Source organism: Lacerta agilis, chromosome 7 (genome assembly GCF_009819535.1).
Source record: "Lacerta agilis isolate rLacAgi1 chromosome 7, rLacAgi1.pri, whole genome shotgun sequence".
In the NCBI taxonomy this organism is placed as follows: Eukaryota; Metazoa; Chordata; class Lepidosauria; order Squamata; family Lacertidae; genus Lacerta; species Lacerta agilis.
In genome coordinates, this window is record NC_046318.1 from 14,156,118 (window position 1) to 14,176,250 (window position 20,133).

General features: G+C 41.7%; 1 protein-coding gene across 2 annotated transcripts in view; it reads right to left on the bottom strand.

Moving 5' to 3' along the window:
* Nucleotides 1–7,770: 7,770 nt before the first annotated feature.
* The window catches only part of CDH18 (cadherin 18), a 201,751-nt gene continuing 189,388 nt past the window's right edge, over nt 7,771–20,133 (bottom strand). For both annotated transcript variants that reach the window (XM_033154394.1, XM_033154395.1), the window contains 2 exons: nt 11,869–12,120; nt 7,771–9,055 (listed from right to left, as the gene is read on the bottom strand). In XM_033154394.1, coding sequence (XP_033010285.1) covers nt 8,565–9,055; nt 11,869–12,120 — 743 coding nt within the window. In that variant the 3' untranslated portion in view covers nt 7,771–8,564. The remainder of the gene's footprint in view (nt 9,056–11,868; nt 12,121–20,133) is intronic.

Below are 20,133 nucleotides of genomic sequence, written 5' to 3' on the forward strand. Positions count from 1 at the left end.
CCCTGGACATTTTGCCGATTTGGCAAAAATCCGCCCGGACACCATTTGGCAGTCCGATTCCCAGATGTGTCCATGAAAACACAGACATATGACAGGCCCCACCAGCCCAAGCCAGCATGGTTGTGCTGGCTGAGGCTGTTGGGCATTGTAGTCCAAAATATTTGGAGGGCACCAGGATGAGGAAGATTGACCTAGATCAATGGGGAATTTTTATGCATGCAGGTGCTGAGAACATGGTTGGTTTCCCCTCCTCGGTGCAAGAGCCATTCCTGCAGACATGTAGGCTTCTGTGGGTGGGGGTTGAAACTGGCTATTCAAGAAAAGGTCTTCCCCACCCAACAACAAACACACCACCATAGCTGATTCATGTCACTGCATGCTTCAAAGAGAGCTGTCGAGTAATGGATGCTACTAAGAGAGGGAGGGGTGGTTATTTCACAAGCCCATCTCATCGCAATTTGTAGTGCAGTAGACTTTAGTAGGGTAACTGCATTTGAGATGACTTTTCTTGTAATTAGATTCTGTTTTCATATATATAATCAAGTTTTTATGATTTGGAATGCAAACTACCTTGAGCACACACACACAGAGAGAGAGAGAGAAATATGGCAAATAAAGTTTTAAAATAAGTATAGTTCACACTTTTCAAGACGGCTCTTATTTTTAAACAAATCTTCACATAAAAAATAGAAGCCAGATCCGATTGTTTTTCAACATCCTTAATCTTCTTTATATGCTCCAGTTTTTCTGCCTCTTGAAATTTGACTACTCTGGTTCTCTTATTCAGCCAAGAGCAGTGCTGTAGATCTATGGTGTGGAAGAAGAGTGAATTATTCTCCCCCTTTCTCCCATGAAGGTAGCCTCCAGTATGACCTGGCTTCTCTGCATAATCACCTGATCAAATGGAGGCTCGATTCATGTTATCTGCACCCACTTTTGAGATGACGAAGGATCCTAGAAACCTGGGCTCCAGGCACTGGGTTATTTACACAAATAGTTGATCTCATCATGTAGTAGATGCAAGGGAGAGGAGCACTGTCATCTGAATGTGCCTGAAAATAATGTCCCATTCTGTTGATGCTCTTCTGCTGGTGGCCCTCTCATTAAAAGAGGCCAAAAGCATACAGGAGAAAGGAGGGAAGCCTGCTCCAGTTCACTTCTAGAACTTGTACTATGCGGGACTTCCTATGAAAAAATCATGGTTCGTGTCTTTGGTTTAAGAAGTGTTATGGGGCAACTTAGTGCTCTTGCACTAGTTAGTTCAAAACTTTCTGAAACAGTACCAATTTGGATTTGACATCAATTACATTTGTGTTTGGTATTTTATTGAACATGTTTGAGTTCTATTATGCTCCGTACAACCTTTTCCCTAAGGCTTCCATATCTGCAGGAAAATTATGTGGAATGTGATGAAACTTCCATGATTTTACTCAGGAGTTGCTTGTTAAGTTGTGTTTTCCAAGTGAATTCTAAAAATCTAGGAGGAAAAACTAAGCTGGCCAATGTCCCAAGGAATCCCCCAGGAGTTAAGCAATCAAGAATACACACTAGTGCTGTAGATTTCTGGATGAGAATGTGCATCTTACTGAATCTGGACCACCTCTAGCTCTTTTAAGATTGGAGCATTGGTTACAAAATCACTTTAAAACACAGCTGCTTAAGTGCTTTGCCCATGGGTGGCTGGTATAATTGTGGAAGAAAGGAAGAAGGTAACTGTGTCATGCTGAAATACATTTCACTCGATCAGGGAAGGGGGAATTGCCTTTCCTATGTCCTCAGGAAATCTTTGCTGATCTACACACAGCAAGAAATTACCAAACAATATTCCTCTGTGCATAACCTTTGCTTAAACTCACAGTACGATAACAGTGACCTTGCATTCAATCACACACAAAGTAAGATCCCCTCCCCAGTAGTTTAATCTTATTAACACACAAAGTACCAAACAGAGAAATTGTCTGCTCTGGGGAGAATAGAAATAAGAGTAAAATGTTAAAATAATGGGGGATGACGAGGCAGGGAGGAATGGCAATTCTTTTTGTTCCGCTTTGTGAAGCCTTTTCTCTGTTCTTTAGCCCTGAAGGTTCAGAATTTCTGCTATTTGTCATGCAAACAACAAAGCATGAGGGTGGGTAGTTGAATCAAAGACAGTAAGCATTGCAAACATGCACACTTATAATGATACAAAAGCACATTTTGAGAACATTCTGGTAAGGACACATCAAAGAGACTGCACAAAATCAACCAGAGTTGAGTCTTGGCTAGCATTGGGTGGGATTTTAAACACATTGGCACCCCAGGGATCATCCTATATAGAGAGAATAGCATTTCCCAAATGCTTGATATGTAGCCCGCAACTACCACCCTCCACCATGGACATAAACTGGAGGCACAGTTCAGTTTCAATTCTTGATGCTTTATTTTTTCTCTAAAGGACTGAAGATAGCCTGGATAATATGACCTCCCAGCCCTTTGCCCAAGTCGAGTCATAAATTCTGGACAATGATGATGGTTCGTCACGGAGGCTGCATCAAGCAATCCCACTGCACTGCAGCCTTACACTCTCCCCTGGGAAGATGACCCATCTACATTTTGGTACAGAGACAGTATCAAAGGGGCATGGAGCCTTCCTGCTCCAATGGGCAACATGTGATGGGCTAATCCAAAATGGCAGCCTGATTTTGCAAGGCACACTTCCTTCCACTTGTAGAAGGCTAATGCAACCCAGCACACAGTTTTAGAATCTCTGAAATGGGGCACTGATTCTTGTTTTCCCCCCTGTAAAAGAATTACGTAGATCTGTTCAGCAACTTGTTGGCTGAAAGGCTATATTTGGCCTCCAGCCTACACCTCTTCCTCCTATCAGTTGTATAGCAAATGTTTCCTCAAGTTAGGCAAGCAGGTGGGATGCAATTGGAGCAGGGAAGTATAGTTTAGTGTGGATTGACTTGGCTATCGGTCATCCATATCCTCGGATGAAGGAAAGAGGAAGTAAGGAACAGTCAGCGTGTCCTATATCAGAGTTTGGGATTTCAAAGTATGCTGGTCTGGTGAACTACACACATTTGAAGCAGCGGAGTAACTTAACACAGGTGCTTCAGAGAAATAATCATATGCTAACAAAAATGATTTTTGTGTACCTAACGGGCAGAGGTCACCCACCGTACCTTTATTTGTCTGCAATGGAGACTCACCAACATTTATGTTCATGGGATTTGGAAAACAGTCCCTGCTTTCCCTCATTTTTTTCAGCTTGGGAGAAACCTATTGGGGTCTTGGCAGATAGGCTGTTCAGGGGGGAAATGATGTAAAGGACTGTCAAAGGCAGGTTTTAGCTGTAGCAATACCTTGCAGATTCTTGGTACCTCCTTCTCGTGCTGAAATAGCCTTCACTGGGTGATCAATCACAGTAGCTCATTACACACTCCACTCTTCTTCTGTATTACAAGCCCCCCCCCCAAAAAAAATTCAATTTATTTACCTTTAAAGCAAACCTCTTCTTTTTGTTTTCCTTTCTATGTTATATAACTTTTATGCTGTCACTCAATATGCTTTATTTAAACAAACAAATGAAACGAAAACCCTTGGGAAAATGTCACGCATTGCAAAAGGATTGCAGGCTTGGTAAAGAAAAGTGACAGAGAACCATTCCAACAGACAATGTTACAAGAAATGTTCCATGGCAAAGAGCTTTAACATTTATGAGATTCTTTAACAGCTGGTAAGAAAAACCACACCTGATGGGTTGAAGTATATTCCTTAAATTGAGGAGCTGGTTAAAAAGAAATCGGAAAGGTGAGTTTTTAAGTTGCAAAGCCTAACTATGCTACAAATTTAAAGTCATTTTTATAACGGCCATGGCTTCCCCCTCCAAGGGGAAAAAACAACCCTGGGAAATGTAGTTTGGCAAAGGTGCTGAGAATTTCATTTTAATGTCATTAAATCAGGTATATCCAACAGACATGATGGGGTACACACATGTTGGAAGACAGTAATCCTCATGTATCTGAAGAAGTGTGCATGCACACGAAAGCTCATACCAAGAACAAACTTAGTTGGTCTCCAAGGTGCTACTGGAAGGATTTTTTTTTTAATTTATTTTTTCCTCATGAACTTGGTGGGGTTCTCTAATGCACAGACAACACATTCTGCATGGCAAAGCAACATTCCAATATCTTGCGAGATTGGAAGGCTTCACTTTAGTTGAAAGGCCATGGCACCGTGGTAGAGGAAATGTTTTGCATGTAAAAGGCCTCAGGTTCAATCCCCAGCATCTGTAGATAGGACTGGGGAAAGGCTCCTGATACTGTGGAGAGCTGCTGTCACTGTATGTAAACAATATTGAGCTAGGTGGACCAATGATTTAGTATACGGTAGCCTCCTGTCTTCCTTTCATAAGGTGAACAGTGTCCTCAACTCACTGAAGAACCTCCATGTGTGGAGTGATTTGAATACATGAGACACCCTGCCTCCCCCCCCCAGTGGTGAAGCTGCATGGTCCGCTACCGGGGGTGGAGAGCAGGCAGGGGCATGGCTGGCGCCCCTAGGGGAATGACATGTGCCCCTGGGGAGTGACATGCATCCTGGGGGAGTGGTACACCGCCCGTGAGGAACATGGGGGCGTGACGCACTGCCTGTGGAGGTGTGGGGCCAGGCGCACGGGGGGTGCATGGCGCATGTCTGGGGGGGGGTACTGCGATGGCACCCTACTGGAATAGTGGTGCCGGGGGTGCTCCGCTACCTCCGCACCAATCTTCCTCCGCCAGGGCTCCCCCCTGAAAATGTTGACATTTCATTGGCTTCCTTGGTTTCCTCGTTAAAAACAAAAACACGGTGTCCCATTTATTTATTTATTTAGGGGTATGCAGCCCACTAATTCCTGATCTGTGCACTGAGTACATTAGCGTGCCAGGAGAGAATTCCTAATGTAACATCAGTAATAAATTGAGACAGCAATCCTCGATGCGGGATAAGCCACACTGAACTCAGTAAGACTCACTTCTGAGTAGACCAGGAGCCACTCATGTGGCAGGGTGGAGCCACAGTGCCAGCTTCCCGGCAGTGACCATGCTACCACTAACCAGGAGGGAGTGGTGAAGTGATGGGAGGTTGGCATGGTATAGGTGGCTCCCAGTATAGTGTTCACACCATGCTAACCCCATGTCTTCTGTTTTGCCCTTTCAGCAAGTGGCAGGGATACCCCTACCAGGAAGCTAGCATTGCAACTCTGCAGAAAGGTCTAGGATTGTACTGTTAAAAAAAATAACTAGATGGTATTGCAGGCCCAGCATACTTACTCATAGAGAAGATACACACTCTGTGTGATTAATATCTTGGCCTTCTTCATATTCACTTCAACCAGGGGAAAAGGAAATTCTGCACAGGATGTGATTGGAGGCCACCTATCATATCTCTATCCTGACTCATCTCCCTTTTAAACTAGAACACATGCTCAAATTAGCAGAAATGCAAGTAGTGGGTTTCCCTAAGATTGAGTAATTCTTACTTTTTAAAGACCCTAAAAATAATGGCTTTTGGCTGTTTTCCACCATAAGGGTGGGCCTTCTGTTTTGATTTTGAGAAAAAGAAGTGAACCTCAAGTATTTGAAGCTTGGGGGTACACTGCTACAAGCAGTTTTAGAAGTAATTCATTAGCGGCAAGCAGAAATGTACTGAGAGAGTAACTACGGCCCATCTCTAGCATGATGAGGTTAAGTAATGTCACCTCCCCTGAAGAAACACTAATTCAGAGGTAGAAGTTTCAAAATCAAGGTGTCTATACAGATTAACTGCAATATTCTATCTCTGTATTTGGAGTGCAGAAACTGTGCACCTGTTCCAGTGCTATCACATTAGGGCCCAGAAATATCTGTAGTCCAGGGTGAGGACTCCCAACTCACTTTTAAGTATGGAGTAGGATGGAGTGATGACGACATAGTTCTCTTGCAATTGATTAGACAGTCGCCTCAAGAGAGTTTCTTGAGGGACTCCAGGGCCTGTGCAGTTTCTCACGTAGTTTGCCAACCCTAGATCATAATTATGGAGAAATTTAATTGCAACAATCCTTTGCAGGATCAGGATTTCAGCTATGGTTTAGAGTGTAATAAGGCCCTTGTCATTAGAAAGATGGGGAGAAAAACCAACATATTAAATGTGAACTGGTGAGAAATCAAATATTCATGAATAGCCTCTACTAACTTCAAGATTTCACCAATGAATAGAAAAAGCGCCTAGCATTCCCCACCTAGTTATTACTTGTGCTGTGTTCCTGCAAAATTGCAGCCTAAGTGAAACTGATTTGCAATGAAATAAGTACTCCCTTTTGCCTTGCCACACTTGTAAAATTAATTTGGTGTCACAAAAACAAGAAAAAACAAGAGTGATGCTTCTCTCTCTCTCTCTCTCTCTCTCTCTCTCTCTCTCAAACACACAAATGCATCCCTAATAAACAAAGCCATAAAATCTAGCTATGCAACAAGATCATAACTAAATGAAGTATAATCTAAAATACTAAAACAAACTATCGTAACTAATACAATCTTTTCCTGGCTCTCTTTCCTTATTCAAACAATAGGCCCCACCCCCTTCTGATATAGAGGGCCCAAATTAATCAATGGATTTAAGAACTCTGACCCTCATGGAGATGCCTTTTTGAATGATCCTGCAAATGCACATAGATGTGTAGGAACATAAACAGTTATGTACATGGGAAGGAAGCATTGAGTAGGACCCAGCCTTATCTCTGTGGGATCCTATGTAGCACAATAAATTATAAGGTAATTTCCCCATGCTCACAGGTTTACCTTGAATATTAAAGTTGTGCCTCAACGTTTTATTCACGAGCATGGGGTAGTTAACTTGGGAGAGGGGTCACCGGTGACCTCAGTGTTGCAAAGAAACAAGAGATTGCAACACCAATAGTGCACAAAAGAGCTATATCTTTCTTTGTCAATGTTTATTACAATAGAATAAATCTTTTATTTTTTTATTTTTAATGGAATACCCAACATGTTTTGAAGGACCCAAGCAGCTTTATCTGTATAAAGCTGGATTTAAAATACACTAGAAGTAATATAAAATATGCATACAATCTTCAACAAGTGACCCAAAACATCATAAATCTTACATATACTTACCAAACTTAAATAGTTAGACATAAAATAAGGGCATGTCCCTCCAAACATATTGGGTGTTGCCACAGTAAATAATAGTTCTATTGTCTTATTTGAGGACATCTTAAGATACTTTTACAGCTCTACTTTGCACTCCAGTGATGTGCATGTCTTGCACTGGTGCTTCCCTTTGGAGCATTGCATTGCACGACCCAGACCCGTTTAACATCCGAGATGGGAATCACATTGTTTGCCTTCAGGATGTTTGTTGCACCCAAAGTCTCCCCATGGATGCTGAACCTGACATTGGAATTGCCTGATAATGCTCTATTTGCCATCCTGTGAATATACAGAAAATGGCTATGACAACACCTCATCAAGTGACACTTTTCTGTTGGGATTTAGAGCAGCATATGATTGGCAATATCTTATCTACATTCACCAATCCCAATGAAGACCAGGCAACCCAAGCTGTTGCATAGCTTAACACATAATAAAACAATGACTTAAAAACCAAACCAAACCAAACCAAACCAAACCAAACCAAACCAAACCTAGAAAGCCTTTTCCTCTTCTCCTTCATGGCAGAAAGACATTTTATATTGTTCAATTTATTTTTTTAAAAAAATCTGTTGTTGTATTTGAAATGCTGTCAAAATAACAATAAAAATGGAAGCAACAGCTTCGATACCATTCAGTAACAGCAAAGTTCTGGCAGTGGGAGGGTGGAATTATGAGGTTGTTTCAATAGAATGCTTGGTCCATTAGCTCTCCATGGATGAGAAGGTTAGGATTGGCCCACTGAAATGTGTCACCCCCAATAGATGTTGGCATGTAAATAAAATTCAGATGGGTGTTAGTATGGGCAGACACTAAAATGGCACTTAACTGAGTAATTCCATTACACCCTTCTGAAAGAAGCAGTATTCCTGGGATGTATTACAACAGAAGCAAGTGACCTCTCCCCATCATTACCTTAACGCCTCCAAACTTATAAACAGAGCTAGACATATTATTTCAACTATCCAAATAAAATTTGTTCTTCTCACAAGTAGGCATCACTATAGATTCACTGTAGCTCTGGGTATATTTAGGGATATTAAAGTAATATTGGCCATTGCTTGGGTTACTTAGGGTATCGTTACTGATACTGCACCACAGACTTTATTGAGCAATTAAAAATATACACAAAGGGACAATCTTTTCCTTTGGGGCATATATTTTTCTTCTTCTTCTTCCAAATTTGACTTTCTTCCAATTGAAGAACCCAGTTTCAAATGTGAAAAGGGCACTTGTTTCTACAGTAACTGTGTACATCAGTTTGCTCCAAGTACTGTATTTCTATAATATATTCAGATAAAGATTGTTTGCTGTTAAACCACTGCTGTCGTTATGTCTCCAAGTTGCTTGGGGAACTAAAATGTTCCGTATTTGAGGAATGATAACGATAATTTAAGTTGTTCTTTCAGATTCTATTTCTCCATAAAGTTCAGCTAGCTTCTTAAACTCTGGTCCCCAGTCACCAAGGTAATTATAATCCTGGTCAGAATGTGTAGTGGCTGAATCCAAGGAGCTGATAGATCCAGCTTCTGACCTTTGACCCTCATATGCGTAAGTCTGTAGGGAATCATATGGGGGCACACTAGGATCGAGGTCTGCTTCTACCAGTCTTTGCTTAATAAATTCCTGAACATCTATACTGTCAAGACAGGATGAAGTGGGATGCTTGGGGGTGGGTTTCACTTCAGGCCGCACATCCCTCCGATACTTCAGTTCCTCAGCAGCTGATGGGTTCCGCAGGGCAGTGATGTCAAAAGCTTCAGTGTCCTCCTCACCTCCTCCTTCATCATCATAGGTAACAACATTTTCCCGAACGTCCTCCTCCGAAATAATCAGAGGCTCCTTTTTGCTGCGTCTTAGTGTGATGAAAAGGACCACTATTGCTGAGAAAATTCAAGATAGCAGATTAGAAGTGCTGCAGGCTGATTAAATTATATTTTTTTGTTATTGCTGATGAATCATATAGCTTTTAGCAGATTCATCTATCAATTCATTAACTGATTAAAGTGAAATAAATGTGCATGACATCAAAACTTCCAATATAGGTTCCTCTCTGAGATACTGTAAGAAGTGAAAGTTAAACTAATCTCTCCCCCCCTCCCCATAATATTACATAATCTAATTACAGCGTATCAGTGTATTTTCTGGAATTTGACAAGACCCATATTTCACATTCAAACAAATATCAGCCAATTATCTCTCAGTTTCTTTGAATAATCTATCCTTCCCCTGTCGACAGCTTGCCTTATCTGTGTCATCAACCCCCCCCCCCCAATTTTGGCTACTTTCCAGATTTTAAATATCTAACCTTTATACTCTGGGAGAGTTTTCACTTTCTCATGCCCAGAAACGTTTGCTTTACTTGCTACTAACATATCCAAAACAACAGCCTTGAAGAAGAAATAAAAATATGACTGGAACACTTCTCAGTATATTTTACCACTCAATGCTACTGTTAATTGTGAAAAGGAAACCAATATTTAAAAAATTTCCTTTATGGGCTGAATTCTAGTCACACACTAGGACAAAAATGAATGAATGAATGAATGAATGAATAAAATCACCAAGTCTGTCCTTATATGCCACACTTATTGATTAAAATTGGCCCCACCAACCATCCACAAAACTTTAGTTTATGAATGTAAAAAAAACAATTAAAGATTATTGTTCTCGAGATTAAGTTTGCCTGACAGGTCGATAGACATGAAACACCTGCTTTCAGTAGATTAAAACCGTAGCGGTGGTGTATATATAATGATTCCATAATTAAATATATCTAAATCCTAATAATATTGTTACATGCCATCCCCAATCTACACTTCAGTGTGGGATGTCAGGGAGTTCCAGGAGCTCTTTCCAGGGTCTATGTTTCCTTTTGAACAATGAAGCACAACAGAGACTGTGGTGTCTTTACCATATACAGTTCATTTACACATATATGCAAACTGAGCATACAATGGAGGGACTTACAGCATTACAATCTGAGAGCGTTCTTGGTTCTCCCATGGCCAAAGTCCTGCATGCCAGCAGAAATCAGCCATGACCCTCTGTCCCCTGTCCCAACTTGCTGCTTACAGACTGACACCTTTCCCCCTATCTCACATCAGGCAAACTGAAATCTTGAAACTTCCACCTCCTAAAAACTCTCACACTGTCTTCTGACAACTATCGCTCAGTGGAAGCAGGCCCTCCCACTCACTTGCTGTATGGCACAGCCTATATATGCCTACATATATCTGCTTCTTAATGGCTCTTCTCCTATTCCCTTTCTTATCCTTGATGGTTCTTCTCCCAGGCGATCTCCTGAATGGGAAAACTTGTCTGGCAGCTCCTCTTAATGCTCAAAGCATTAATCAAACACTAGCACCCACTTGGTCTAGGTACCCACAAACTCTAGCACCCTAAAACCTATAATATTATATCTAAATAGGTCTAAATCTTAATGATTTTTCACATATGTTAGGAAGATATTACTTGCCACATTAATAATTTGTGCATTGGTTTGTTTGTTTGTTTGTTTTTCACAGTTGAGGGATGAAAGGCTGCCACAAATTATTATCACAAATTTTCTTGGAACTTAAGCATAACTAACCCTTTTTTCAGGATTGGGGCCACTGGGAATAGGTTTAAGCAATTGTAAAATGGACACTGACCAAAACCACTCAGATGAGGACTCAGAGGAGGATTCCACTCAGATGAGGACATAGCGAGAATGAGGGATTTCAATATCACTTAATGAGACTATAAAAGTATTATTTGGGGGGCAAGCAAAAATGGGTTGCTCCTTATCAGAAATTTCAAACAATAAAATAAAAATTTCCCTGGAGAATGGAAGCAATGAAGATTGCTAATGAAGATATTTAAGAATAATGTCATACATTGAAGAACTTCCTTTATCTGGATAAAGATTCACTGCTTTAATTTCTAACAATATTAGTATATGGGTCATTACAGATTCATCCCATTGTGAGCAGCATTTGTTCTTCAAAGGGACTTTATTCCCAAGCTCTGTTTAGTGTGCAAATATACATGTAAAGACAGTATGAACAGGTTGAGTCAGAGCCAAATGAGAGGGAATATTAGCTAATGGGTACTATTCAGATAAATCTAAGCACATAAAGTATTCAGAGAAAATGCATTTCCAAGGACATTTATCTAATAGAATCATCTTCCTGCCTGCACTGTCCCTTGCCCCTCTTGATGATGCTTTGTGTCGTTATCAGCTCATCCCACAGAGATAATTAGCAAATGGCTTTCATGCACTCCTGAAAGTCCTTCTGGCAGAGGAATCTGTTTCAAAAAGATTCTCCTCCTTTCTTCTTTTTATTACTTCCCCCAAGAGTACTGGACATGCAACTCGAATTGGTGGCCTCCTGAAATCTTACCAAATTACCTGGGTAGATCAGCAGTGCTAATTACTTAGTGACCTCTGCAAAATTAATTCCACAGGATGCCAGCAGTTCAGCTGTCTACTTTAAAGGCTTCTCGGTCCTATTAATTTTAGCTAAAGCCTATATATATATATATATATATATATATATATATATATAATCTCAAAGCTTTGTATTTCTAATTACCTCCTATCACAAGCGATTCCTAGTTCAGAATGACATTATATTGAAAAAGCCACATTGTTTCTGTGATCATCTGAAGGCCGTGGAAAGGACGCCGGTAGTTAATTCTGAGAGAGGCTTACCCAGGAGAATGATGACACACAGCAGAATGGCAATTAAGGCTCCCGTACTCAATCCTGCAGAGGAGAGGAATGCCTCTGCATGGCAGGTCCTCACCCTCCCATCTCTTTCACACGCACATACTCGTATCACAAGGGTGGCGCTACTGCTGAGAGAAGGGATTCCTCCGTCAGAGATCACCACGGGAAGGTAATACACATCCTGAGTCGTCCGACTAAATCTCCTCCGCCTAGTCAGGATACTGGCTGTATTATCTACAAGAAGAGAAATAGAGTCAGAAAAATTAATAATTGCATTTAGTCATCATCATCATCATCATCAACAACAACAACAACAACATCATCATTTATTATTTATACTCCACCCATCTGGCTGGGTTTCCCCAGCCACTCTGGCTGGCTTCCAGCAAAATATTAAAATAAAATAATTCATCAAATATTAAAAGCTTCCCTAAACAGGGCTGCCTTCAGATGATTTGTAGAAGTCAGATAGTTGTTTATTTCCTTGACATCTGGTGGGAGGGCGTTTCACAAGGTGGGTGCCACTACCGAGAAGGCCCTCTGCCTGGTTTCCTGTAATCTCACTTCTCGCAGTGAGGGAACCACCAGAAGGCCATTGGAGCTGGACCTCAGTGTCCAGACTGAACGATGGGGGGTGGAGATGCACTACTGGGCTGTCACATTCTGGATTAATGGTAGTTTCCAGTTCACCTTCAAAGGTAGCCCCACGTAGAGCGCATTGCAGTAGTACAAGCAGGAGATAACTAGAGCATGCACCACTCTGGCGGGACTACCTGTGGGTAGGTAGGGTCTCAGCCTGCGTACCAGATGGAGCGGGTAGACAGCTGCCCTGGACACAGAACTGACCTGTGCCTCCATGGACAGTTGTGAGTCCATAATGACTCCTATGCTGTGCCCCTGGTCCTTCTGGCGCACAGTTACCCCATTCAGGACCAGGGAGTCCTCTATACCTGCCTCCCCCCTGTCCCCCCAAAACAGTATTTCTGTCTTGTCAGGATTCAACCTCAATCTGTTGGCCACCATCCATCCTCCAACCGCCACCAGACATTCTGGTCTTATCCCATGCCCCCCATTCCCTCACCCATATAGACATGCTGGTAGCCCACATGGCAATAAAGGGGCAATCTCAGGATCCATCTTGGTGGAAAAGTTCATACAACCCTTTTCAACAAGGTGGAATCTCTTCTCTATTCCCCCAGTTGTGGACGATGAACAGCAGTACAATGTCACACCACACCATTTGCATCTATTTAAAATCAGGGCATTAAGTAAGAGTCAATCCACTTCTAATATAAGATTAGAATTCAAGCAATATTATTCTTTCTGGATTCCTTTTTTATTTTTACATATATAACAAGGGGTGGAGGAAACCGTCTCCTTTTTGCCTTTTTAAAAACAATGGCTCTGCTTTCTTGCCATACAAAGTTAATCACAGACCTTTTAAATTATTTTTTTAGTTTCACTTCAAATATTTCATAGGTGATTTAGCTCAACTACAATTTTATTCTGTCACGGATGCTTTTGTTCAGATTCCTGCATTGCGTGGGGTTGGACTAGATGGCGCTTCTTCCAACTCTAGAATTCTATAATTCCATTATTGTGTCTCTTCAGTTCAGAATTCAGGAGGAGTGAATTTCTGAAGCAACCCCCCCCCCCCATGGAACTTGCCTTCTTGTGGGACTGGAGTTTATCACGGCTTCAAGCTGCCGTGGTTTTCAAATCTGGCAAGCTAGCCCACATTTGATCACTGGGCCCACATTTGAGCTCTGCCTTGATCAACACTTGCTGGTTTTGCTATTCCCCACCAATCACTTGCACAATGGGGCTGGAGTCCTGGTAATGGACTGCACCAATTTCATTTTCGCGAACGGCTGATTTGAAAGGAGAACCTTTTGGCATTTTGTGAGTAGGCAGGCAAGATCTGCCCTGGTTCAGATTTTCCTGCACACCTTGATTCAAAAGACTAGTAAGTGACTTCATATCACATCCACACACTTTTGCAATCAATAAAGATACCATATCATGTATCATTGTCTATACAGTACATTTCACATAAAAATCTAACCGAGAGTAGGAAAAAAACAATATAGGAATTTATCTTTTTCTGCTACAGCATGGTGTAGAGAAACTAGTTTAAAAGCTTTAAAAGTATAAAAACCCCTTGTCGCCTTATTCTTACTTCTTGTTTTATTTTATGAAAGTAGTAGCAGGTTCTGACTTCTTTGCTTTGCTGTCGGCTAACTGAAAAAATATTTAATAGTTCCAACACTATTTCCCCCCTGAAGTTATAATGAGATTCTATTGTCTAGATTCCAAGCTAATAAAGAGCATGGGAGCCTGAACAGACTGGCATTTATGACTGCTATACTATTTAAGAGTGACTTCATGAAAGGCTTGCAGCGTGATCTTCAAATTTTCATTCTACCATAGGTCAGCTCAAATGAATGAAGCCAGCAGAGCAGTTTAAGAAAGGGAAGAAAGCATGGCCCCTGCAGAAATATATGCACCATACTGCTGATAACATACCGGTACTTAGAAAGGTGCATCGTTATATCCTATAGTTGCAAGGTGTTGCCAATAGGGAATGTTGAGTAGTTCCTTCCTTGTCCCAAGATGGAGTTAAAAATGGAAGGTTACAGCTCCTGGTTTCTAGTTAAAGAATGGCAACATCAACCCCACCATGGGGAATTCCTTGCAGATGACCACAGTGCCTGGAGACAGACAGTCAGGTTGTGCATCCATAGCAGTGACCAGAGGAGGAACGACTGCTGGGAGGAGCACAAAGAGAAGAAATGCCATGGTGCATCGGCAGCAGAAAAACCAGATGTCTTCATCTGCCTCAGATGCAACAAAACATCTCTCTCCTGTATTGGTCTCAACAGCCACAGCAGGCTCCCAAGGCAGACAGATGCCAACCAAATTAAATGTAGAGCTGCTTCATAATGAGTGGAAGTGGACCACTCAGTGGAGCAGAGCTGCTGTGCTAGTTCCCCAGATGGTAGGTTGCTGTTGCTTGCCAGGAGGGTTGAGGTGGTGGGGAGCTTTTTTTGCTATAGAAGTACAGTGGAACTTTGGTTCTCGAATGGCTTAGTTGATGAACGAATGGGCTCCCTAACGCTGAAAACCCAGAAGTAAGTGTTCCAGTTTTTGAACGTTTTTCGGAAGCTGAACGTCCGATGTGGTTGTCAGCTATTGTTTCTGGGACGCCTGCACCAATCGGAAGCCACACCTTGGTTTTCTAACGTTTTGGGAATCGAATGGACTTCTGGAATGGATTAAGTTTGAGAACCAAGGTTCTACTGTATGCATAGGCACCAGATTGGCTGTGCTGATGCCTTTGCATTCCACCACCTCACCTCTCCCTGTCTTAGTAAGCAGCAGAGACTCACAGACCAGGAAGCTAGCATACCAGGTCCTATTCTACAAAAGAGAGCTGGGTTGTTGTTTTTTTAGGAATTGGCCCACTGGCCCACTCAGCTCAGCACTGTCTATAATGGCTGTCAATGCCTCTGCAGGATTTCCCAGAGAGAGCTTTCTCATGCAAGTCAGGAGCTACTGAACCTGGGACCTTCTGCATGCAAATGATATGTAATTGTAATTTTATCCTGAGACCTGTGGGTATAGGGTGGTATACCTATTTATTTAATTTATTTATTTATTAAATTTATTTAATTTATTTAATCAATCAATCAGCCAATCAACCAATCAATTAATAATATGCTCTGCTATTGAGGAACAACACTTCCTCAATAGGTTTGTGGCATTTTGGCCCAGCTAAGGAGTGAGAGCCAGGCCAGGCTACAATTTATACCCAACTGCAGGCCCAGTCAATGCTGATTGGTCAGCTTGGACCCCCCGGGGGGGGAGGTCCACCCAAAGCCCAAATCCAGGCACCTTGCTGGACACCACAGGGCTCGTGGTTCGGCTGCAAAACCACCCACCAATTAAGGTAAGTGAACTTCTCCAGCAAGAGCTGCAACTGATTCCCCCCCCCCCCAGCGAAAGGTTAAGGTGAATTTCCAGGGTTGTACTCTGACAAAAATCTAAGAAATTTCAAGGAAAACAAAAAGAAGTTTTGTTAAATTTGGGGAATTCTTTTCACGGGTGTCTATACATCATTACCTGGGATTCAGGACCAATAATCTTTATTTAAAAGCAAACTGTTCATGCTTGTTACATAGTAATGAATGCGCCAACATTGCATTATGGGGGTCTATTAAGAGCAACCACAGCCTTGAAAATACAAATAGACCAGGTAAGGTGCTCCAGCCATCCATTCTCTAGCTGAACTTGCCGGGAATGATTTGCTAGGCCAGGGGTAGCCAACATGGTGCTGTCCAGATAGTATTGGATTTTAATTCTCATCACCCTCATCACTGGCCAATGCTTGCTGAGGGTGATGGAGATGGAGTCCAAGATATGGAGGGCACCACATTGGCTACTGCCGGGCTAGGCAGCCTTTTTACAGCTGATCAGGAAAGCATAGCCTCCTCTTTGCCCCATGCAGCAATAATTTTTAAAAAAAGACTAAGTGACCCATTACATTTGGGTACAGCAGCCATGACAAACCTGCTGACTTAAAAAGACATGGAGTCAAGCTTTGCAGGAGGTGGAGAAAGTGAGTCTGGGTGGAATAAAGTTTAAATTCACACAGAAGGCATGAGCATCAGTCAAGTGATGATGAAAGAGTTTAAGCACAGAAGATTAGCTGCAAAGCTCCAAAGGGTGGGGGACAGAATGGAAAAGGGAGGGCAGATAAGAGACAAAGGAACAGATAACAACAGACAGGGAAAAGGATATTCTGAAGATGAAAATCCAAGCCAGGGGTGGGGTGGGCGGAAGAAATGAAAAGCACAGAAGATGGAAAGGATGTATTTTTTTTTATATAAAAAAAATCCCAAGGCAGGTTTGAGACACAATGAAACAAAATCTGAAAGATGAAGTTGGCAATTGTAACAATATAATGGTTGAAGGAATCTAGGAAGACCAGAGCTTAAAAAAAAGGCTTTGGGAAAGCTTGTCAAATCGGGGTGGGGTGAGGATATTTGCAGGATAAAATAAATATGTACAAGTCAAGGGTCTGAAAGGAACTGAGTACTTTCATTATTTTATTTTTCTTTAAATACATCAGTCCTCCAAAAAGGAAGAACGAAGCAAAAGGTCATGATTCCAAAAGGCCCCTGACCCCTGGACTCCCTTTGAAAGCTTTGGAGAAGGAAGATCTTTGCTCATATGCAGTCGGGCATTTGTCTTTTTAAAGTTGACAGCAAGAGCTGCCTATAATATTCTTGGTTCTTGGTTCTGGAGAGGAATGCAATTCAGGGGCATCATTTGGATGGGGGTTAATTTAGCTCCTTTCCCTCAGCCTAATCTATCTGCATGCTTCTTGTGATTGGTTAACCTAGAGCAGAAAGAATGCTGAATGGGTGCAATGGAAAGCTGGGAACTGATATACATGTGGGAACAGGGACAAAATGTTGTAGCTTGGATTGCTCTGGCTCAGGGAGTCCATGCTACTTCCAAGATCTCTATTCCTGACCAGTTTTCTACCCCATTCCTCAAACAAACACTTAGTATTTGGTGGCTACTATGCATTCTCTCTTGTCACTGGACTATGTCAGGCATGTCCAACTTTCAAGAGACGGAGATCTACTCCCACTATAAAAAACTGGCAGTGACCTACCAAAGTTGTTGAGCTTTTTTAAAGAAGCTACCCATTTTGTGGTTGCTCTAGGTATGCTGCTACCTCCTTCTTGTGCATCACGGAGCCCTTTCAGCTACTTAACGATTTGTATTCACCCATTAACATTTTAAATTTTAAATAGAGATGGTTAAGATGCAATACTATTCTCACCCACTCCAGGTTTTTTTTGTTTTTTGCTTTTTGCTTTTCTGGTATTTACTTGAAATAAATCTGGCTGGAACAATAATATTGAAAGAGGGCTCTGCAACTCGAATGGCCTTATCCCAAATCCTGATCCGAAAACCCAGGATTTCGCTGTGGTTGTCTAATGGAGGCCAGTCAGGTGACAAGGAGGGGAGGGGAAGTCTGGGCCAGATTGAAGCTGTTCTGGAGCACTGGAACAGGTCCCCAAATAGAACTGGTAGACTGTTCTCAGCTCTAGTATTCAATAAACTGCCTTGTCTTTCCAATGGTACTCAACCACTTCACTATATTCAACAGAAACATTTCTGGGTGAGAATATATTGTTAGAAAAGTTGGGTGCCTCCCCCCCCCTTTCTCTGCTGAATGACAGCAAGAGTCCATGGGGTCCCAGGCACTCACCCAGGATCTGTGTTCCTTTGGAGAATTGAGACATGGTGGAGACTGTTGTAGCTTTAAGAAATATGGTTTATTCACCTATATACCTGTACACCTTCAGTCTGCATGGAGGGAGTCCAGATCTTACAGCGTTGTCATTCAAATAGGGGTTTGTCTCCCACAGCAGTGCAGCCCTGAAGTCTAAGCCCAGCCAGCCTTCAGCCAGCCTGCCCAAAATGGATCCCGGTCTTTTCTTTTCTCCATTCTTCTTCCCAGCACATCTTGTTAAAAACTCTCTTTTCCTGTCACTTCAAACCCACACCCCATCACCATGGCAACTGCTGTCTGCCCAAACCATCAAGCCCGTTTTCCATGTTAATGCCTATCCCAGGTGAGGCAGTGGCTTGGAAAGGAATCTTAGCCCGTACTTTTCCAGTGACCTCGAATCTTCCCTTCAATACTCCAAATAATCAAAACTCTACCTATTATTAATTTCTAGGGTTGGGAGGGAGGATCCTCCCAAATATATAACACTATTTTATATTCTGACATGAGTAGTCTTCATGAATATTTTTTTTTAAAAAAAATTCCAGCACCTATCACTGTTGGTACCATAGACCTTTTATTGGTCTAGATACATCCAAGTATCTTCTGAACAGGCTTGTCAAATATATTTCTTCTGACCTTACAATCCAAATAGTAAGGCATATTTTCTTGAATAATGCGAATCTTGGAAGAAAAGAACCCCAAGCTCCTGAAGAGTGAGGTATTGAATTAAGATGAGGAGGTTGCCTGGCTCCCTGTTCAAACAGGGTTGAATCAGTGTGACTTTTTTTGTTAAATCTGCCAGCTGGAACTGGGCTTTGTAATGAGCCCATCAGCACATGCTTGACTTCCTGGCCAGAAAGACAGATGATTATGTATTCCATCTTTCCACATGAATATCGTCTCACATGGAGTTAGGTGGTTATGCAAGTCACCTCAGCTTGAGGATCCTAATTATATGAATTTCAGTCTTGGAACTTTAGCTTGCAGGTAACATCTGCCTGAAATGCAACAAAGTCTTTTTATAAGTTTGGAAGCACGATCCCCCAAAATCCACAGTCCACCTAGAGCAACTGTATCCCTCTTCCTCCCTGCCAAAGAGTATGTTTACCTCAGACTAGTTATATTGAGGTACTGTACTGGAAAATGTATTGAATAAAGACTTTGGGGAAACTTCCAAAGCAACAGAGATATAATGGTAGAGCTATGGCAAGTGAATAACAGAGCACTTCGGAGAATACTTGTTCATTTATTATTCACAATCTGAGGATTTTTTAAAAAACATATTACCATAAAATGCCAGGAGGAGGTGATATGGGAGATCCTACCTTGTGTTTGCTCTTCTGGCAAATTTTAATTCATTGCCTAACACTATTTGCATGAAGTCTTTCAACTGATTTAGGCTGTAAAAATATGTTTAAGGATGGGTACTATATATCTGTATCTTTAGGTTTCGCTTTATAACATTTTTTCAGGTGAGACCTGACAAATCTTACCTCGTTCACAGGTTCTCATGTTTTTGGGTACAGCTACTTGCACACATTTGTATTCTTTAAAAGAAACAGCAAAGGGCCCAATAAACAGAACCCACGTGTTTTAAAATGCACAATATTTTTTTATCACTGTTTCAAATTCTTTTGGGGGAAGGGTCTAATTGCATCTTGATCTACTAAATGCAACTTGGCCCAAATGGTTAAGAAAGTAGAAACCCTAAATGCCCTTCTTTGGATTTCTCAGTTGCCTTTAATTATTGTGAAGTATCGTTCTCATTCTTTTTTTATTCAACTCTTTGTGTGCTTGAACAAATGTAGTGAAAAAACACACCACCTACACCTTGGCACATTCAGGGTAGTCCTACGGTTTGCAGAGGTCCAATGATATTTAGGGAAACAAACAAACAATCCTAATGTGACAGTGCCCCCCAAGCCCCCAGATCAATG